Source organism: Papilio xuthus, unplaced genomic scaffold, assembly GCF_000836235.2.
Source record: "Papilio xuthus unplaced genomic scaffold, Pxut_1.1 DF827789.1, whole genome shotgun sequence".
In the NCBI taxonomy this organism is placed as follows: Eukaryota; Metazoa; Arthropoda; class Insecta; order Lepidoptera; family Papilionidae; genus Papilio; species Papilio xuthus.
In genome coordinates, this window is record NW_013530860.1 from 1,569,413 (window position 1) to 1,593,285 (window position 23,873).

At 32.9% G+C, this 23,873-nt stretch overlaps 1 protein-coding gene across 2 annotated transcripts in view; it reads right to left on the bottom strand.

The window, feature by feature from the left end:
* Nucleotides 1-1,083: 1,083 nt before the first annotated feature.
* The window catches only part of LOC106115428 (fibronectin type III domain-containing protein 5), a 46,350-nt gene continuing 23,560 nt past the window's right edge, over nt 1,084-23,873 (bottom strand). The window contains exons 2-9 of one of the 2 annotated variants that reach the window (XM_013308782.1): nt 11,587-11,697; nt 11,321-11,453; nt 10,165-10,304; nt 8,023-8,111; nt 7,320-7,457; nt 6,321-6,398; nt 1,853-2,040; nt 1,084-1,697 (exon numbers count right to left, since the gene is read on the bottom strand). In XM_013308782.1, coding sequence (XP_013164236.1) covers nt 1,484-1,697; nt 1,853-2,040; nt 6,321-6,398; nt 7,320-7,457; nt 8,023-8,111; nt 10,165-10,304; nt 11,321-11,453; nt 11,587-11,662 — 1,056 coding nt within the window. In that variant the 5' untranslated portion in view covers nt 11,663-11,697 and the 3' untranslated portion in view covers nt 1,084-1,483. Of the gene's footprint in view, nt 1,698-1,852; nt 2,041-6,320; nt 6,399-7,319; nt 7,458-8,022; nt 8,112-10,164; nt 10,311-11,320; nt 11,454-11,586; nt 11,698-23,873 lie in introns of both variants that reach the window. The other variant, XM_013308781.1, reaches the window with a different exon arrangement.

Genomic DNA, 23,873 nt, shown 5'->3' on the forward strand with positions numbered 1-23,873 from the left:
ATATTCTCAAAAGTGAACATGGCAAATTTTTTAATACGTAATAGTTTTGGTAAATTCCTTTCTTATCACCACATAACATAAATTGGTCGGAAGGTATCGCTTCTAAATATTTCCAGACAGACCCTTCACTATCAATTTTAAGATAATCTGTAGCATAAAATGTCGAATGTTTTGAGTCACTTAAAGTATTACATATGCAGCAAAATTTTACTTTAGAATTTCAGCTATGAACTTACAGCTTTAGAACTAACAGTTGTATTTGATAATAAAAAAATTGAATATGATAATTAACGTTTGATTTCAACAAAAAGTGAAATTTTGTTAGAAAATATTGAACAAGACATTTGATTAACTCCTCTTCATTTTTTTGTAATTCGTGGTAAGGTCTATAAATAGTTGTTAAATCTTCTGTTTCCTAATTAAACAATTTTTTCATACCGTCTGGTCCCAAATCCAGTACCAAACTTAAATAGCAAATATTGAATTTTAAATTATTCCGTTAGATAGATATCCGTATTCAGATAGATAGTAAATTAACGCCTTATTTTAATCGATCCTACGCGTAATTCTGTACAAAAATTTACAATTTAAATATTTTATAATTGACTGGATTGACTATATTAATTATAGTCAATTTATAAAGAAAATTATTTCAAAATTATACAAAAACACAAAACAACACCACACACTTATATTTATAATGTTTATATCTAATCAAGACTTATCAGATCTAAGCATAAGGACAAATTAATTTAAAACACACCTAACTTTTTCAATCCTCGATGTTTATTTCCATTTATTCAATAGAATCTTAAATTCTAGACACCACGTGCAATATTTCATTGGACCAAAATTCAACCTTTAATACACCTCATATGTAGATCCTACTTATAGAAATATTTATTATTTGTGACGTAATTACGATATTTATTTATAATAAGATTATTTTTCTATATTAAAATTATTAAATCATTGCATACTACAAAAGGTATTTGTTGAATTATGTAAGATATTGGAGATTTATATTATGCAATACTTACAAGAAATTGCTTACAATAATATATTTATAGACATCATTGTGTATAAACTAATAATAGAAGTGGCACTGTTAAAATTTATTAATGAATTTTGTGCTCTTTTTATACACTAATAAGGTGTAATATAGATTTTAAATTACTTACATTTAATAGCTTAGCACTCAATAGAGAATAAGGGAATATAAGATTACGAATCGTCTAAACGAATAAAGAAAACAAAACACACTAAACACTATGGTCCCTTAGCAAGACACACTTAGTAAAAAGTTCAGGCGAAAATCGTTGTAGTTTTTGACTGATAAACAGTCAGACACAAAAAAATCCTCAGTTTCCAGAACGTTTATTCAGAGTCGCTCTTCGTCTGACTTGGGACTTTGAGCGGGAGATGGCCAAGGCGGTCGCATCTTCTCTAGAACGTATTTTAACTGGAAACTGGTATGAAAATGCTACAGGTACTCATCTATTTGATCGTAATCTTCATCTGGGGGTGAAGGACCGGATACAGAGAGTATGGGTAGACCGAAATGTCGCACTGTCTCGACACTGCCACTGTCGTCAGATTTACCTTCTTCGCTTATGGTCTCTTCTCGTGGCGCTTTTGCTTTGCAAAGCCTCTCTGATGAATCACTCATTGTTGTTAGAGGTATGTTATCAGCAGATCTATAATAAAAAATATTATAAATGTAATGAAGAAAATTCTTACGCACCAATAAGTCGTATTCGGACAATCTTAGTCAACGTAAGTCCTATGCAAACTATTGAATCACCATTACGTAACAATGTTAACTGAGCTGAAATAAAAGAAGATACGTTACCTCGCTTTACGACATAATTTGGACTGCGAGCCGTGCCTGCGTAGGAATTCGCCGGGATCGAAGCCAGCGAATCCAGCCGGCTCAGCGGACACAAAGATGGCGGAGTTGACTCGCGGCCGGCTGCAGCGCGATAACAGCCGCTCTTCGCACTCTAAGCTCTGCGTGTGGGTGTGCGACCAGCGCATATGCTGCAACAAAAAAAAAGAATATATAAATATTTTATTGCTTAAAAACTTTTTGGTTTCCTACATGCCAGTGACAAAAACAAAACCTTTCGTAGATTGGTTTTAAACATCATAATTAAAAAAAATCCCTAACACTAATAATTATAATGCATAATACTATTAAATGTTTAATGATAAAAATACTTAGGGTTTTTACGCACGGGATCCTTTATTGTAGATTCATCAAAAAAGTCGATAATTATGACGAATGACTTTCACATCGCAAAGGTAGTAGACACATCGCATGACGAATCGTGATTTTTTACGCGTGAACACGGGCATTAAAAATTTATTACCATCGTTGTGAAAATAACGAACCGTGAAAAAATATATTTTACCAAATATCATGGATTACACTCGTCTTGATCAAATTGTCTCCCTTACTCAACCATCATCGCTTTACGTACTTAGTTAGTTAACCCTAATAACAGACCTATCTTTATTATTTTTTTTTGTAATATGTGCAAAGTGCAGTATTCCGACACCCAATAAAAATTAAAAAGTCAACTATATAGGTGATAAAATATCCAAAGAAAATTCAAATTGTGCAAGTAAAAGGTGAACTTAAAATGCACAAGATGATTTATGAATGCAGTATTCAGTGAAATTAAATATATTTTAATGATAAAAATATCAAATATAATATAGAAAAAGGTTAGATTTAAGTTTTTTTAAGAGAAAATGAAATAGTGCTTGAGTAACTGAAGCATTAGGTGAAGTAGGTACTGGAAGCATTAGGTAGTATATTCAAATTACGAGAATAATTAAACCATGTCAAGGTTCGTGCCCTTAGAATTGCAATTAGAACACGCTTATTTGTCAAATTAAATTGGACGCTCTGTTTCAAATTATAAAGCATAGTTCATCATAATTTATTTTGCAAATCGCAATATTTTATTATATTTTTATTTTAAAAAGACTTCGTTGATAGTTGACGATAACTTGATAAGACGCTATACTTGTAGAGAACTTACTCATTTCTATTAGAAATGAATCACCGAAAATGTCGTAGAAAACTGTTCAATTTTACGTAGATTTTTTCTACTATCATGTTCTTTTATTTATGATCTTCACTTTGCTGAAACGTTTGTGTTATTGTTATCGCTAGTTATTTTATAATGAGAATAAATCAAAACGTGCCAATTATAAAAGATGAGTCATAACACATTTTAAAAAGACCCATCTAAAATAGTGAATGATATTTACATTTGGTGAATTGACTGTGCAATAAGACCGTGTAACATTTGGAGCGTGCGTGTTTCAAATACGTGTGATACGTATAAGGCTGGTAACACAATAGTGTGATACATAAGGCCAGCAACACACTAGTGTGATACGTATTATCTGTAACACACTGGCATGGTACAAAAGGCCGGTAACAAGTGTGATACGCAAGGCTAGTAACACACTAGTAAGCGTGCCACTGCTGCCACTGCTTACTTGGTGGTCGCAACCGGCACAGCGGCATTGGCAGTGGGGGCAAGCCCGCGATCGAGCGCGGGCTGGACTCCGCTAGCTGCTCTGATTTTGTTCGTCTGGCGCCGCGTGGAGTAAGGCAAATTGACAGCCACAGTCGCGGGCGCTCCGTCTTGGGTATTGGAAGCAACGATCCAGAAGACAGCATACGTCCTGCACCAAACCGATTTAGTGATACAAACAACGGAGTCGATACTCAACCTTAAAATGTTTCAACCAAAACTAAGACGTTTTTTAATTGACCTGCTTTATGTTACCTGTAAATTACATAATTTATAAAGTAGTAAAACAATTTGTATTCTACGAAATATATAATATTTATTTTTTCCATTGAAGAAATTTGAAATCTACTCTTAAAGGATGTTACTGTCTTCGAACCTTTGCAACCAAGAGAATGTACTAAAATATAATTTATGGTCCAATAGAATAATTACGATAGTAAATTTCAATAATGAATAAAGTGTTTCCGAGTAACCGTTAGGTCCATTTTGAGAGACAAACCCTAAATCTCAATAGAATACTGTTTAAAATATACATCGCTATGGTGAAGTGCTTTGCAATAACCTCGATTGATTACATCTAACATTAATTTGAAGGAAATCGGAATAGATAAAATTACAACATATAGTAAAGTGTTTTTTACATCTTCTCATGGAGTACTATTAAAATGTAGTATTACGGTGCGTCCCGGAGGCTTATTAGTCCTCTTTCCCTTCCTACCCTTTTACTTATAAAGAAAGGATGGGAAGTGGAAGTAGACATTCCGGATGAGAGGATGCATGGAAATGTTTTCTTTCTGTGCATCCTCTCCCCCGTCGATTAAAGGTAAGCAACGCTTATGCAATTGCGTATGTCTATAGGTAACGGTCACTTCGCTATTTTAGCGATTTTAGGTGGCCGCTCGCTTGTTTGCCACCTTGATATAAAAAAAAAATAATTAAGTGTAAAATTCTCTACAAGTAAAGCTTCAAACATAAAAGCTTTGTACAAAGCTTTGACCGATAGTGTAGACTATGATTTGGTGTATTTAATAACATTTGTTAGGTAAATTCTTGTCTAGGAAACTGTAGTGCAAATTTACTATCGATTCCACGTTTTGTAAATCTACAATAAGCCACATCTTAATGTACAACAGCTGTGCTGTATTATTAAACGCTTGTAAATTTAAAATATCATCAGTTTTACGAATAATTTATCAAAGTCATAATGTAAAAGAAATTATTATGCAACCCATGACTAAGGCAATAAATTAAATACTTTTCTTGCATGTTAAGCATGCATTTCCGTGCATGCTAGCTACCATTTTTAGAATATATTTTTTTATCTTCAATATTAAAGTGCATATCGTCATAAAATCAGAAACATAGTCAAATGAAGTGTTCGTACACCTTTTTTGTTATTTGGATTCAGAACTTTGCATCAAAAAGAGGAATGTTGTTTCATTATTTAGAGAGATGGAGTTGAGAAGTAACTGCATCTAAGTCTCAAGAGACTGCTGAATTAAATAGAATTTACGTCAGTAGCATGTGCTTGTTTTATACAAATCTGGTTCGTGTTTACAAGACCGTATAATTAAACGATAAAACGTTAGAAAGTATTAGTCTATAAGGTAACCGCAAGGTAAAAGTCTTTGGCTTCTTTTTTAAGTTTGACGCACCTGGTTTTCAATTTTAGATTAATAGCTGCCGAAATGAAGGCGATCGGGCTGACATGGCCCGAGACCAAACGCAGAGCCCAAGATAGAGCGAACTAGCGGCGCACTGGGCACGCCCTCTGCCCCGGGGACGGGGACATAGGACTTTAAGTCAAGTCACGAAGAATCAAGTAAAATAAAAATTAAACAACAATTTTAAATAATAATTGCTTTAGACAAGCTGTAAAGGAGTCTTTGTAGATTTTCTTTAGTAGATATGAGGTTTAAAATAAGTGCGCAGGTCTCTGATTTAATTTTAATTTCCTACTGCAACACGCCGCAGGATTTAAGCGACCTTGGTGTGGTAACTATGGTGCATTGCAGTTAGAAATCACATTAGCAAAGGTTTAAATATCGTAAGCACTCGCAAGCCGCGACTGCTTTTGACCTTCAAACGTCAGAACATACAATTGAATAAATCTTCCCTATTGCTTGGCAAACATTAATCTTACAACTTTATCTGATCAAAAGGTATTTACCGACTAACATTTTCCGAGGCAATAGCTCTTTTGAAATGGCTTTCATTAAAGATAATGGTTAAAATATATTTTAAATTCCAAGTGAATATGAAAACCTCAATTTCTGCCAATTTATTTCTAACATAAATATCTTCATTTTTCAATTGCTTTAATCTTAAATATAAAATTCTCGTGTCACAATTTTCATTCCCATACTCCTCCGAAACGGCTTGACCGATTCTCATGAAATTTTGTGAGCATATTGAGTAAGTCTGAGAATCGGCCTACATTTATTTTTTAATACCGCGCGGACGGAGTCGCGGGCGACTGCTAGTATCAAATAAAAATATGTTTAATACCAAAAAATCATAATTAATTATTTATTTAACTTGACAAGCATGTTAAGACATAAACACTAACAGAGCTGTCCATATTTAAAAATAATAATAAGAGTTCGTAAATTAAATAAAGATATGAAAAAAGATTTCCTGAATAGAAAGGACAATCCTAAGCCGATTCAAAGGAGAATACAACAACATACAGAAAAATGAAGAAGAAAAATAGAACGTAAGAAAGTGATATATATTAATGTCATAGAAGTTTTGCAGTGTAGTTACCGAGCAAGCAGACGGTGCTGAATGTCCTCCACAAGTGCCACCAGCAGCCGCTGCAGCCAATGCACTGCTTCCTGGCACCTAAAAATTGTACAATAAAATGAAATGAAAGAATTTAAAATACGTTAACTTAAGAAGAAGTAATTCATTCCGGAAATCTGAGCATCAAATCAAAAAATTTTACATCACATTCCTTCTACGGACATTCTTTAACGTTGTTATTTTTATAAACGAGTTTTTTGTACTTATAGGTCCATTCTTAGTAATATATAGAGGTCACTACAAATTCTGTTGATATCAAAAATAATAGGAGAAGGGAATGTATCTGAACTGTACACATTTCTTGAAATTTTTAACTTGATAAGCCTATTTAAGCTAATGAATGCGTCATGAATTAAAAATAATCGGAATAATCAATCAGATAATTTGATACTATAATTGAAAACAAAAATTCTAAATGCAAAAGATTATTTACAACAAACTGCTAACTTAGATTATAGCTTACTTTAAATGAAGTAGCAGTCTGTGATCTAGCTATTTTTCTAATAAAAGGTAAAAGAACTATAGTGGGTCAGAGCAAAATTCAAAGCGATTGTCTAATATTACTTGGAGATTAAAACACACCATGTTTTACAACGGCGTTGATACATGGGAAGTGCACTCTTCCACCTGTTAATTGAAAACCTCATTGGAAATAACTATTTAAAACAAACTAACATCGATGTTCCGCAACGCAATTGTTTTACTAAACAGAATTAAATTGTTTATCCAATCGTTAAATACATTTTCAAATCAATTACTTCGAAATATAGAATAGTAATTCAAAATTATACTGGCTAACAGCGAATTACTTCTGCCAATTAATATTCTGATAATTTCCCCAAAAAATCTTCTAAACTTTGATGGCATTGTCATCTAATTTGACCAAATTATCTCACTCAAAAAAACACAGAAGATTGTAGGTACATTTAAAGATATAACGTGTAAAAATGATTAATTTACCTTTAATTGTTCCTGTTTGTAGTCCGGTTGATACGGTAATAACATTCGAATCTTTCCCCATCTGTTGAAAAACAGCGCTATCGCCCCGATCCATACGATCAGGACTAACACTACAATGCCGATCTCCACACCACGGATCTAAATTAATAAATAGACAATCAAATAAGCTTCAATAGCCTAATGGTTAAGGGTACGGATTTTTGATGACGAGGTCGGAGGTTCGAATCCCGCCCTTCGACTATTGTCGTAAACCACATCCTAGCACAGGCCTAGAGCTTAGTTGGAATGGTAAAAGATATATTAGTAAATTTACAAACAAAAATCTGCTAATATTTTTATAAAAAAAAATAGACTGATGATTTAAATGGAATTGACAAGAGAAAAAATGTGTTTACTGTGATGACGAAATTTTAGTTGGAAGAAGCAAACTTGTGACAAACACACACGATGAAGGACTAGAGTATGAAAAAGGACAAAATAATGATTATGAACAAGACCCAATTCTTGAAACAAAGGAATACCAATTTGAGCTTCAATTTGTAGCGCCAGAAATCTATAATAGTCTCAGCCTAAAATCAAATTTTAATGAGAATGTAAGTTTCCAATGAAAAAAAGAATTCTGTACATTTATGCGACGGACAACAACAATGAAATAATTGAAGACGTTCTGTAGCATGTAATTATGTAGTTTGAAAGAGCATACCGTGGGGAAGGTAGGCGAAGGGTCAGGCGGGGAGACGGCGGAGCGCGGGGTCGCCGGCCCCCCCTCCTGCGGTGAAGTCCGAGGTGGCTCTGGACAGTAATAAAACACGGAATTATTTACTTATGCACTTAATCGAAACTCCATTATCGTTTATAGCCGGCTTAACGACGGCAGCCGATACATGATGAGATATATTTTTTTATTATAACCTATAACTTTTTTCTTTTGATGCTTCGTTCTAAGTTCATTATTAATTAAATTATAGTATCTTTAGCTTTCAAATATCTATGGTCTACTATTTCATGGTTCATGGTATTCTATATTTTTGATATTTCATACACATCAGAAAATATAATCAACTAAATACCTTTTTTTTAGAGGGGTATGCTTCTTGCATACTCCGCGCCCCGGGGGGGACGCGGTAGTTATGTGAGATTCTCCTCCATAACGGAGGCATACCCACTAAACCCCTCTGTTCCTCCAACGCATCGGGACGGGACCACGGGCAAGCTTTCGCTCTCGTCCGCGGCCATAATGTAATCAACTAATAATCAACTACCTATCACCCGCAACTCATCCGCAAGGAAGTAAAAAAAAAGGAGCCTATGTGTTCTTCCAGAGTCTGGATGTAGAAATATCCATGTGTTCTTTCATAGTCTGGACGAAGGATGGCGATGTAGAAAACTGTCTGGCCAAAATTCAGCAATTCATGCAGTCGTACTGGAGATACCTTCAAACAAACATCCATCCATCTAAACATTCGCATTTATAATATTAGTAAAATAGTAAGAAATAAGATATAGCTGATAGCGTTATGACCTTTACGAAATGTAAATAAACATTTTCAAACTGTACGCTTATGTAAACGTGACTTTAACAGCTGAATTATTCAATGTTATGAAACCGTTAGTTAATGAAACAAAACAACAACAAAACCCACAGTTAAATGCCACGTCACTAATTTTAGAAATCGGTCAACATGCTTCTCAAATACTTGAGTCGCATGATTATTCTATTCCCAAACAACCCGACGACTGTTACCACGTAACTTGGTTTTGTATTCCCAGTGAAAGTAAAACACATAAATGTTACTAAAATTGTATAATTACATTTTACACATTTTAATTTTAAAGTGGCTTTAAAACATATATATTTTTAGTACTGTCCTAATAATAGTCCTGATAAATTACAAAATTAATAAACAATTTTATTGGGTTATTAAACATTAAGAATATACTACCGCAACTCCGTCCGCGCGGAATTAAAACAAAACTTAGTGACCTATGTTCTATATCTATGCCGAATTTCAGAAAGATCCATGCAGCCGTTCTATACCTTCAAACAAACATCCATCCATCCATCTAAACATTCGCATTTATAATATTAGTAAGACGTAAGATTACTTACTATTTACAAATATGGTAAGTATTTTCGTATTGTGTATAATTTCTATAAGATTGATCAGAATAATCCTCAAGATAATATGGAATAGCATATGTAGCCCGGAAGATCGAATGTTTGAACAAGCGAAATCTGGAGCACTGCCAAATGCTTCTCGAAACTTAACACCATTAGTTCACAAGTGCTAATGTATATTAGACCAGTATATATATTGATACTGAAATGTGAACTATCATACATCCATACATCACTTTTTTAACGTCAATTTCACTGCAAATTCAATTTGACAAAATCATACATTAAAGAAACGGTTGAATGACCTACCCTTTTACTCGCTTTGAGATATAAAAAATCTTTTACGACTCGCGAATTTTCATTTCAACACATTTGATTCATGTTTATTTGTGGATTTGCTTTACATTCATATAAAACAATCTTTTTGCACTGAAACATCTTTAAACGGATAATCGGCCAGCATAACAAATAAAAAATGGCGCTTCTAAATTTACTTTTAATTGCTTCTCATAAATCACCAAACAACAATACAACTAACGCCTCTAACCCAAGGGGTAGACAGAGAACATGGACTTCCATTTGGCAGGTTTATTGCACATTTCTCGCCTATATTATGTATGACATATCTACGCATATCCACGACAGTTTCAAGCACGACTTGGGGACTTTATTGGCTTAACTTTCTTGATCTTATTTGTACCTTGGAGTCTGACTTCCTTGACTTACCCAGTGTGCGGAAGACAATAGGCCTGCTGCGGTATTTGTGGCCGCCCCACAGAGCAGCGACAGTCACTTGGTACTGAGTATCAGCTTCGAGTCCGCTCAGAATAACGGCATCGGAGTTACCTGCCACTTCTAATACCACTCTGTAACTAACGGACAATGAGTCAATTTCGTTGTTTTTAATTAACATGCTGAAGAAGGAGGAAGAATGAAGTATGAAAATTGAGAAGTACTACAATGTTTACAGTTTTATAGAAAAGAATCATGATAATATTTAGTTTTTTCTTATATGTTTTAGCGCATAATAGGATCTACTCAATTGTTTGAGCAAATTTATTCATAAATATTGTGAGGATAAACATGATTAGTTTTAAGGTTATATACAAAAGCGAGCTATTTCTATGCAAATATCACACTTTTTTCTTTAAGATAAATCCTGTTGTATTTCGAGCTTGTACAATACAATGAGATAACCTCGATTCCCTTGACTTTACATAATATGATTATACGCTGACCTTTTCAAATGAGTTTCGTGATATCTTGTTCATTTATATCAGATATCTCCCAATAGAATGTGGGATATAAAGAGCATTTACTTAGAAGTTCATATTAAAAAGGGACTTTTGTTGTATTTATTTCGAACTTTTGAATCGTAAAATTCGTTTATTCATACTAATATGAAGACACAATTCTCTGCAATAGAACTTTCTATAATAAGTGTAAATACAATTTATTTCCTATGTTCTATTAATAATAATTTATCTAATAAGCTTGCTAAACAGCGGACTAGGAGTGCCATTTATCGCTAATGCCAAAGACGAGGGTAATATGGGATGTCTCCAGTTGGGCAATCGTGCTACCAACCAATCGGTCTAATGGTAATATTTATACCATTGGGCCCATTGATTCTATGGGTTCTGAAGGCCAATCAGCGCAAATCCCCCAGAAAATATAATGCAATAAAAGGCGCGTCGTACCGAGTCAAATATTTTGTTGTGACTGCAAAGATTAGGTACATATTATAAGAAAAACATACATTTACATGTATCCATGCAAACTCCGTTTAAGTACATCTACCAAACTACATATAACAAAAGACCATAGAACAAAGAAAGACAAGACAGTTAATACAGTTACCGACGAGCAAACAGATACTTACCTTGCGTCAGAAGGTTTGTACGTCACGTCATACTTCTCAACGAGATCCGCAGCAGTCGACCACGAAACCCTCACCGTGGTCGGATTTAAGAAGGTGACAGTTATGTTCTCAGGTACACCAGGACCCATTGATCCTATAGAATACAATATAAACGATACTATGTAATTATTAAAACTAAATAAGTATTAATAAAGTAATTTAACAACTGCTAAATGCACATTTAGTTGTCCAGGGCAGATATCATACTTATTAGTTAGAACACTAACCAGCGTTAACGAAGTGAAGAAGAATGAAGAGCGCAAGAGCGACGGCGGCGGGCTGCGCGAGCGGCGCTCGCCGCATGTCGCGCCAACCCGCCCGCTCATGCCATACCTCTTCTGAAACAAAACAAACATTACATGACATTAGGTTTGGCTAAACTTGTCATCATCAATCTGCCATTATCCTTAGTCAATACAGTATGTACTACTCCTCCATACATCTCTATCAGCCGTCATATCTGAATCTAACCCCTTCTTACGCATATCCTCTTTTACACAATCCATCCAAACTATCTGTATTAACTTGCATCGAAAGGAATAAAATAAATTTTGGAGAAGAAAAAATGTAACGTTAAAGTTCTGTTAACATAACCAATTTTATCCCAGCGGAACAGCTGCCGCGCCGAGACGAAGTGTGTGACGTATATTATTATAAAAACTTTCGCTTAACTTGTACCTTGATTTAATATTTATTTGTATGTTTATTACACACAAAGTCAGAAAGTTCAGGCATATTGTTACCAGTTCGTATGTTAATGGCGAAGAAAGTACTGCATACAAGTGTTCATACGACATACCTCAAAAAATCTCAAACAAAAGTCTTCCACAAAAGGCATCTATATAGGTCAGTAGAAAAATAACCCTTGTGCTACTTTCTATTTTCGTTTTAATCGATCGACACTGATCTGTTGGACTAAACACACGATGACTCTGTAAGCCAGCCTAAAAATAATAAAACATTCAGAATGGCGCAATAGGCAGGCACCGTTTCAAATATGCATGAGGCACCATCACGCCAAGTTAAAAGCGCGACGACTGACATAGTTTTTCATGAAACGGTGACAATGAGAAACACCTAGACATCACAATGAACAATGAAAAAGGTTCCATATGGATACAGAAAACGCAATGAAGTGATTTTTTCTTTGTCAACACTGTCAAGAATGTTTTGTTTAAATCTAAAGTTTGATTCAAACACATTCGTGTGACATTGAGGTATTAACAATTTGCTATAAAAACACGCCTTATATTTATTTACTTTAAAGTCTGTAAAATAATAGAGATTTGCCGTTTGATTACACTGTAAAAGGCAGTCAATAAATAAAACGAAATGATAAGCGCTTCCATACAATAAGATCCATTGTTACGAACCAGACGACATCTATATTCTAATTCCGTCTAGACTTACAATTACGAGTTTCTTAGTAAATAAAATTGTTACAATTTGAATAAAATGTCAGACTTAAAAAAACTAAATTGCATTAAAAAAAAAGGAAAATTTACAATAATACAGTTCTGAAATATCTATAAAAGTTATGACGTTATTTGAGTTCTATTTGTTGTACTGAAGATCTCCGACTTATAATATAAAATTACATGAATTTTCTATTATAAAAGCATGATAGTCAAGTACTTATATAAATTTAGTTGAGCGAACGAAATACAATAGAAAACCTGGGACCGTTTCAATACTATTGAACGAATAGCTCGGAAGGACAAATTGAATTTTTGTCCCACAATACGTTGCCAATGAAGTCCGATTACTTTTCAATTATAGAATTCGAATTTGTATTCAATTTACAACATTTAAAATTAACACAGGATTAGTTCATTTTAATTTAATTTAGATATTTGTCTAAATGTTTGTTGTAATTCAAGCATTTACTGACATGTAATTCAAAATATACAACCACCTTATTTTCATCAACTCTTTAATGTTTGGGATGAGTGAGTTAAACGGTGGTTGGTTTTGTACTAATTTATTAACACATAAGCGAACCGTACATTATATACAACTACCTTACAATAGGGCCATGGAATACAAACTCTATTCAAATTACGAATAAAAAAGTTAGAAAATATCATCCATTTTAAATAATGATTTCAAAGTTTAAATAATTGTTGTGCTTTAGCATTCGTTGCGTTATATTTTGCTCCTTCATGTACCGATACGTGCTGCCGGTCCAAAGGTCTGACATCGATTGACCCCCCTTTCTCCCTCATGTACTTATGACTTGTACGCTCGAGACAAACAACACTACATTTATGCATACACTACAGTGACTAATATTTTACTTTGTTAAACCTGTTTTGCTGAATAAGTACGAAAAACCAAATAAAATACTGTATTTAAAAAGGTTATAATAAATTTGATAAAATTATAAATTAAATTTCCCTTGCAAAAATTACACAAGAATACAAATTTTCCGTATTACTACAAAATTCAACGAAGAGAAATAAACTTCATTGCGGATGCATGCTCCATACTTCCGCTTCACTGCTCTTTACACACAGAGGAAGGATTTAATGGAAATTTCAATCTAAAAAATTCGTTTATTTTAAATACATAATATAAAATTTGCAACTAATAATAATAAATATATATTTTCAAGATAAGGTTTTCTTATTCTTGCTGTAATGAATCCATTCTACAACCTGTACATATATATTAATGTGCAATGTGCAAATGTAATATTTATGTGCAAAGAAATTCCAACCAATCAACATTGGCCCAACGTGGTTGACTGGAGCATTGGCCACGCCTGGTTAGCTGGAACATTGGCCCAGGGTGGTTCACTAAGGCCTTGTCACGCTTAATCTCGAGCACCGTTTATGTCCTCACAATAAGAAGTGAAAAAATATATACTTTTAAATCTCAATTAGCGACTGACCGACCGACAGACTTTGGTCGATGGATTTTAATCAATAAAATTCTCCTGTATCAAGCAGCTTTATATATTGTTAGGTATCGGCCGCGCCTCCGTCCGCGTAGAATAACAAAACTTAATTTAGTAGCCTATGTTTTCTTCCCTATGATCTACATCCATGCCAAATTTAATCAAAATCCGTTGAGACGTTCTGCAGACCTACCTTCTAACAAATATCTATTCAAACATTCGCATTTATGTTAGTAAGATATGAAAACAATAATTTTTTTTAAGTAGTAGTGTAAAAAATTCTTACTTCTTCCTAATATTATAAATGCTAATGTTTAGATGAATGGATAGATGTTTGAAGGTTTCTCCAAAAATACTGCAAGGATCTCGATGATATTTGGCATAAATGTAGAACATACTCTGTAAGAACACATAGGCTACTAATTATGGTTTATTTTTTTATACCGCGGGGATGGAGTCGCGGGCGACAACTAGTTACATTCATAAATGCAACAGTAGTTGTTAAAGTATTTTAGTTTTAGATAGCGTTGAAGCAATTTTAAAGAATTCCTTCCATGAAAAGAAACAGTTTCTCAAAGCAACAATGTTAGCAAAGCGAAGCCCAATGCAGCGGGATGTATAAGTTCAATCGAGAAAAGATCACGTTCTCATAACATGCCAGTATGGAATTAATGTTTTGATCGTGGAAATTCTTTCTCGTTTAGTATATTCTGCTGTTATATATTTAAATTAATATAGTCGAAATTAAAAAATATAATCTTAGTGTGAAAAGGTTTTATGCTTATTGTTGTTGCCCGCGACTTCCACGCGGAATTAAAAAAAAAATTAGTAGCCTATGTTCTACATCTATGCCGTATTTCAGCGAGATGTATGGATCCGTTTTGGAGATACCTTTTAACAAAAATCCATCCATCGATCCATTCGCATTTAGGATATTATTCAGATTATAATGATAAACATTTATTTATTTAAAACTACATAGCATCCTTACAGTATACAACTAATTTGACACTATACACACTTTACATAACAGTTTACACTGTAAAATTTTTATAATAACAGTAAATAACACATAACAATGATAAATAAAAAGAAAAGAAAAAACATGTCGATAATTACGGTGAATTAAATATTTAAAAAATTAACGGTATAAATAAATTAATAATCTGTACAAAACATATAGTTGAATAAGCTTCCTTAAGGAGAATTATGGATACTATAATATGTTTTATGCCAGACCCGTAATCCAAAGAATTCACAGTCTTTGATAGATTTCTTTTTAAACAGTTAGATTAAAAGAGTTGATCCAATATTTTTATATGAATACCGAGTTATATAATTAAAATTTACATGAATAAATTCTGTTATAAAATAAAATAAATTTCGCTTTTAATAATTCCGTCACATCGTTCATCTAGCCAAAGGCTGTAAAAGCGATGTTACGGAAACAATCCTTTATTCTATTCCATTTGAATATAGAATCTAACAAACGTTCAACGGTAACACAAAAACAAAGCCCCTCGTTCCAAAGCTTCGGAACTACAACGTTTATTTAAACAATTTCCTCTATTGAAAGTACACAAAAGACTGGAAAGTGGAATACGAATTTTGAGGACTGACCATTAGCGATACAAATCGCTTTTTAATAGCCACAATATGTCTTTCTATGCATTGAAAATGTTTAGTTTAAACAGAATATTCTTCAAAACTAAATTGTGATTTGAAATACCGTTTTGTCTGAAAGAAAATATTACCAGTTTTTGACAGCCCTATCCAATTACCACTTTTCAATGTTTTATTTTAAAATCCAATGTAAATCTACTACTAGGATATTATTGTTAGTGTAGGTTTCCACTGCTATGAGATCTGTGCAAAAATATACTGCTATCTTTAACAGGAGTAGACGTCAGCAATATCACGAATGGGCTGGCTCGACCGACGCAATACCGCGACTACACAGAAGACAAGCGTGAAATGAAAGAAAATTCCGTCAGGCCTAATTTAAGTTCATCCCACCTTTTTTAACAAGGATAGGATGGCGAGTGGAATTGGATATGACGGAGGGAACGTAAAAGAAGGGAAAGAATTCTCTTTTTATGCATCCGCTCCTCCGTAGATTGCATAAGCAACAAATCTGCAACGTATGACAACAGATGTTCACGGGCAGCGGTCGTTTGGCTATTTCAGTGAATTCAGGTAAGCGGTAAAATTCAATATAAAATTAATTATAAAATAAACGTTCCATTGTGAACGATACTGTGAAGTTAATAATGTGGTTTCAATAACGTGAATCAACTCAACTCTGCAAATACTCGAAGCGAATGTTTTTGACTGACGGAGAGAAATATGTAAAATGAAATATTGAAAATTAATCATAGTACTAAGATTTATTTTATGTAAAGCGATTATTTTTTCGTACATTTTAAAATACTTGAAGATACTTTTTTTATTCACAATTGTTGGAATTATTTAAATTTACAATCTATACAAAAATTAATCTATGACTGTTCTATTGTTTATGATAAAAGATTGTTTATGGTCTAGGGTAAAAACGTCCGACCCCCTGAAATTTTGATCATTCTCACTTCTGACTTTGCTCTGAGCAGTGCTAGGGATTGGACATATACCTCCATAGTGTTTATTATAAAAAGGTTATATACAAGTTTATTTAAATCCTTAACCGTTGTTTTTACTTTTTACCATAACTTCCTATAACAATATTTTAAGTCTTATAACAACCATCTTTCTAGAATACTAGCAGCAAAAAATGTCGAGTTTGGTTGTATTTTTAACTAAAGTAAACTGTACACTAATGCCTTGCTCAAAGGAAAACCTAGAATATTATCCGGATTCAAAAGATGGAAGAATCATAATACAAGAAACTAGACTGACATTAAAAAGTAAAAACACTTCTTTAGAATTTCCTTTATTATTTTAGAATAATGGAAATACTTGGAAGTTGCCCATATTTTATATTATAATAAGTAACAAAGAGTAATAGATTCTGTAAAGATTTTATTAGGTCTATTGTTTCTTTTTCCCTACATAGAAGTTACTATATTGAACATTTATCTTCTATTCTATATGTATATTTCATTCCTCAAAATATAAAAATCTTAAGCATTAGACTTACATATTTTGAAGCGTCAATACCGTAAAGGTTACGGGTACGGATTTCCGATTATATTTGGGTTCGATTACGCTATTCGACTATAATAAACCATGTCCTATAAGCATAGAGCTTAGTTTTTAGTTTAGAAATAGTAAATAAACAAATATCTGCCGATAAATAAATACATTTTTTTAAATAATTTAAAGGATATCATTATTCTGCACGAGATACAGATATAACTTTAAAGAATTGTACACCAGAGGGCTTTGTACAGGTGAACACTAAATTATTCATAGATAATGTCAAGTGGACGTAGTCCATCATGAAATTAACATTTCATTTAATGACGTAACTGAGTTCAAAAACTTTGCTTATGATTAAACTTACAAGAACCATGGTGCAATAGTAACGTGAGTTTCTCGTTTAAAAATACGGTTCAATATTTATAACCATGAGCTTGAAATTCCAAAGGACTTATTAAAAACAATTAAACAGTGGTAGAACCCGCTTTAACATCTTCGCACCATTGGCCACCCAGTGAAATACCACGAACACACAGAAGACAGGCGTGAAGTGGAAGCAATTCCGCGTTTCGTCTGATGAGTGCGCGTCCCGGAGGCCTAATTTGGACTAAATTTCTTTCCCTTCCAACTCCTACCTTTAATCGACGGAGGAGAGGAGGACTTTTTCCGCGTCATAGATGCAATTGCGTATGTCTATGGGCCACGGTCACTTCGCTAATCGCGATTTCAGGTGGCCGATCGCTCGTTTGCCTCCTTATGATATAAATATATATATGCCCTTACTCAGTGATAAATTTCTGCTTGAAATGTAAATAAAAACTTTCCTCTAAACAAACCCAAAATGCGAGTAAAGTAAGTAGACAAAGAAGAATATTATATGAATAGCAATTATGACTTTGACACTTATTTTATCTTTGTCAAAAGTGAAAAAAAGAAAATAATAAAAAAAAGTATAAAAACTTCTACCGCGTATAAAATGTTTCTTGCAAACGGAGGAAAGATATAGTTAGGTCTTACGAGCTACTAGTTAATACTTGCTTAACTATGTTAGTTCCTCCTTGCTTTGTTTATGTTGTTAGTTGCCTACGATGTTATGTAAAACTATATGTTATGTAGTAGTATCATGTTCAATTGACGTTTTGATATACGATCTCTGGTATATATTAACATACATATATTCTCTTTCAGCTAGCATAAGACTTATTAGGCTTTCTATTTGGATTATACTTTTATCATTAATTTAGTATAGTCATCTACATATTTAAAATCAATGTATTAAATGAATTCATTACTATAGTATATAGTTTAAAATGTACATTTACAAAAATTATCATCTTCTTCTTCGTCGTTAAAGTCCTTTCAGACTGGTCGTGGTCATCAAGTATCATAGACCCGCTTCAAATATATCTTATTTAACAGTGGTAGAGCCCGCTTTAACATCTTCGCACGAATCGGCCCGGCTCGCTCGTTTGCCATCTTGTGAAATAAAAATATACATATAGAAATTTCGTGTCATGATGTATGTTCGCCATAAACTCCGAAACTACTGAACCAATTCTTATAAATTTTTTGTATATATCTGCAATATCAATTTGGGAAATAGTTAGTTAGGAATAGTTTTTATCTCAATTAATGTTTTTTTTTTAAATTCCTGATGGATTCGCGAGCGACAGTTACATATTTTATATAATTAGTCCGGTGTAGTCACCGATAACTTTTAGACCCGAACTTAAAAATATTATTATTCTACGTGTCAACAATTCGAAATTTTACATTTGTAATAAAGTCCATTTATCTCTGCGTACAATGATAACAGCTGTGCATGAGCTTTTAAAAAGCTTTTAGTTTGAAACGTAGTCTAGCGTTAGCTTTGAGCTTTGAAGTTGTAAAAATTGAAAGCCCGTGGTGTTTCATCTAGTACTTCCATAATAGATATTTAACAAACACTGAAAATGATTGTTTATTGATTCAATATAGGTACTTTTAAATTAGTAAGCAGTTTATCTTTTTAATGAACTAACATGAGGATTAATTTTCTCATTCATAAGTGTTTGAACGTATGCGAATTTTTATGCATGTCCATTTTATTATGACGTTTTGTATCCTAAAGGCGAAAAAGATTTTAACACGGGAAGCGTCAGGCCCTTCGGACAAAAAGGAACATAAATCTTCAAAACTCTTTTCTATCATATCAAGATTTCTATCTGTTATCGCCAAAGTTAGCTGCTCCCTACTTGTTTGTCAAGATCGTCGTGATAAAAGTAGCTTCGATTTTCAAGGAGCAATTCCATACAGTTGACATGAAGTTGGTGTGTACTGACCTAACATACCACTCGCGTCGACAATTCAGCAGACATTGAAGCATGGTTAAAAATGTATTTCTAAGATTTACGTTCCCCGTGTACGGAGAGCCTTATTCTATGATTTATGATCCTCGAATAGCGATCTATTTAATCCTTGTAATATATTTTCTTGACTCTTAAAATGTTCTTTAAAAGTTTTCTGTTGAAAGAAAGAAATATATACGAACGAAAAAATTACATACTAAGGTTACGAAAATTGTTACCCGTCTAATATGTCATTATTTCGATTTGGTAATAAGATATTGACTTTATAATTAAACTAAGTTAATGACAACAGTTTCATGGACGCTTATAATTAGTATGTCGCTTGGGACAATGTTTTAATTAAGTTTATATCTGTATTGAACTAATTATTTATATTATATATTTAAAATGAACTAATACATAACATTATGTATTAATTTATATATTTTATGGTTATGGTTTTCTATACATTTAGATCTTATTAGTTAGAATCCTTTGGCACGAATGACGTGCTTTCGTTACAAAGCCCAATGCCAAAATGAATAGTGAGGGGACACAAACGTCGACATTTTAGTAAGGCTAGTGTTGCGTTAATACACTGCCACATTTTTGGACTTCATCCTTACAATACTTAATAGTTAAGTAAGAAAGGTATTATTAATTTCCGAGCATTGATATTCGTACTTTTAATCGTAAATTTCCACTTTCAAAACAATGGTACAAATAACATAATGTTATCCCTTTCATTCGCCTCGAATTCGTTGAGACAACATGTTTTTGCGAATGTTTCTACAGTGAAAATACACGGTAATTGAATCAAACACAATTAGAGTACAGCTAAATTTGGTTTTCTTAAACGAAATAAACCTTGTATTAAGACAAACGTCACTCTGAAGACTAGCAGCGAAGTCTAGAACAGAGCAATGAAGTCTAGAACCGTCACTTTAATTAATTTTATATTAAATTAAGAACTTCGTACGAACGAGATGATGTCCAACTCGACTAGCAACTTACAAACTTAAGTAAACAGTAAGCTAGTCACAGAATCTCGTACAGTTTTATATAAGTTTCATTATGTGTTATTACAATGTGAAAGTTAAGATAGATGGATGGATGTGTGTTATTACGGTTTTCCAGAATTGGATCTCGTTGAAGTTACGCATAGAATTAGAACACAGTCTGGAAAAACACTTAGATTATTAATTGAGTTTTTTTTTCTTAATTCGCTCGGGCGATAGCTCGTGTTAGTATAAATCATTACCAATTTAAAAATGAATAAATTTCCTGTACTATGATTCTTAACTACAGTACTTTATGAAACGCGAGTAATAATCAAGTTATTTTGATATAATTTATAGGCCTTAAGGTTTGTTGTACACAAAAAACTTTCTTAATTATAATAAGGCTAGGCTTTACACAAGTTAACGAGCCGTAATTGCGAGTATAATAATATAATTAGTTGTAGAAACATTTAAATATGCACGCCATACTATGTAAGGAATGTAATATATAAAAAACTAATTAGGTATATTTATAACACGACTACTTAAATTAGGGTATAAATAAATTTAAAAAACTTTTAAGCTCACGTTTACGTAATTTGATATAACACTTACAAGTATTAGTAGTGTAGTTTCAGACTTATGTAATTTGATCTTCTTACTACGCACTAATATTATAAATGCCAATGTTTACGCGGGCAAGAACAACGCTGGCGACAGCTAGTTTTAAATGAATTTAAAAACAAACTTTTAAAAATTAAAAGTAAAAAAGATTAGACATTAAGGGATCATTTTAATTTAAATTTAGAACATCATACGTAGAAATAAAAAGATTTTTAACTCTGTACCGTTGTAACTGACAAACTAAAAAATCATGTCATCATTGGAATGCTACATCATCGCTTAGTAACATATGTCATTGATATATCATCCAATATTGTTATAATAAAAAAATGTTCACCAAATACCAAATATCACACATCGTTATCGTATATATAGAATATTCAAAACGATATTCACAAGTGACTGTTGGTCAGTGGTATGCAATCTATGCAGATGTCAAAACTCTATGACGTCCTCGGATAAGGCGCATTTGATATACACATCTATTCATAGTCCGTATTTGAATAATGATAATAGTGTGGCCAGATAGAACTGTCAGAAATGCTCCGTTCAGCTTATAGCGAATATTCATGGCATTTGAATTTAACGCTAACGTAACGTTACTAGTATAGATAGGAATCTAAGCAATTCTGGACCAACAGATTTCTGAATTAATATTGCTATAAATTATCAAAGTCACCAGTATTACAGATATGGAAGATACAGAACCTCTTCCTTTTTAAGTGGGTTAAAAAGAAAAGATTTGTTTTTTAATTTTTAAATTAACTAGTCTAAACATTATGGAAGTAATTAATAAGTATTTTTAAAATGTTAACATAATAATTATTGTTTTGAAACTCAAAGTTTTATGTAAAGCCAGGATTATGTAAAGCCTTTGGGACATGGATTTTGTATAACTTTAGCTAGCTTGGAAAAATAAGTTTAATATCGTGTAAAAGGACTTGTAAACTAATTACTCAACAACAGTCTCTAAATCTTAATACTTCTAAGAGTCTTCGCAAAAACACTCGACCGTCCTTAATTAACGAGCCCTTGAAATCTGATTAGCTTTCAAAGTGTGTCAGAAAAAGAAATCCTGTTAACGTACAAGTTTGAACAATGGTTACTACAAAGACTAGATGTTACATAATAAAAACAAATCCCCTACAATTGTCTAACTCCTAATGGCGCGTTCCGAGGATAAAGCCAATTTGAGACGACTTAAGCCACTTCAACAGAGCTTGGATCGAAATGATAGGCTGAGAGTTCGTTACAGATTTATGACAATACCATTTTTATTTATTACGTGATTTAAGCCGACAAATAACAATAGATACATTGCTATTTTCTCTTATAACATAGATGTACGTCTTATATATAAAATTTTCGTATCACAGTGTTAGTTACCATATTCCTCCAAAACGACATGACCGATTTTTATGAACTTTTACACGTATATTCAGCAGGTCTTGGAATCGGCTTCTATCTATTTTTCAATCACGCACAGAGTCGCGGGCGACAGTAAAGTACAAGTTTCTTTGTGCGCCTTGAAAAGATTCAGACGGAATTTGTTAGATATTTCGTCTTGAAAAAATATAAAGCAAAAAATATGTTAAGTTTTCTTGTAAAAATATACTTGTGATACACCCTTCTCTACGGTTTTGGAGATATCGTAAATATACATGATAAAAATCTTTTGATCTTTCGTATATATTAATTGGATTCCAATATCTTACTATGAATCACTTTAAAATTTTATCATCATCAGCTCAATATATGTCCCCGCTGAAAGGCTACCTTGAGTTAGTGGTAACGAGGTCCAGTGGGGTGTGACTTCACACATATCCTTAAATTTCTTCACAGAAATGTACAGGTTGCATCACGATGTTTTCCTTCACCGTAAGAACTTCGGATAAATGTAAATCGTAAATTGAAAAACACATTGGTACTCGACGGGATTCGAACCCAGGACCTACAGATTGCGACTCAAGTGCCTAACACCTGAGCCACCGAAGCCTTAATCTTTAATATTTATATAAAATAAATAATTCATTGTATTAATATAAATTATAGTGGAAATAATTTTATTTATGATATCAAATTATTTAGGATCACATCATAGCAAACTTACTTACGACAATCTATCTAGTTTTAATTGGTTACGGTCAAATATTCCCAAAGTTTATTAAGTAAGTTAGTTAGATATGTTAATAATAACTATTCAGAGACCAAAATCTCAGTATAAAATATATTGTCATCCCTGTCATTATCTTTAACAAAATAGAGATAACAATATACCGTACATAGGGATTCTGGGCTCAGAAACCCACGGTTAGTGATTCAACTACTGCTATTCCAATAAACCGTGTCAGTTTCGTTTTGATAATAAAATATAGCTATCCTCAGTTTTGTAAAATGGCGTAATTAATTATTTTTTTAATTACAACTTTTACAAACTGTCAGTAAAGTTTTAACTTGTACTTGACAGATGACTTTTGAGATTTTCAAACGCGCTAAGTGGTAATTACAGTTTTCTGTATTCTTTTGTC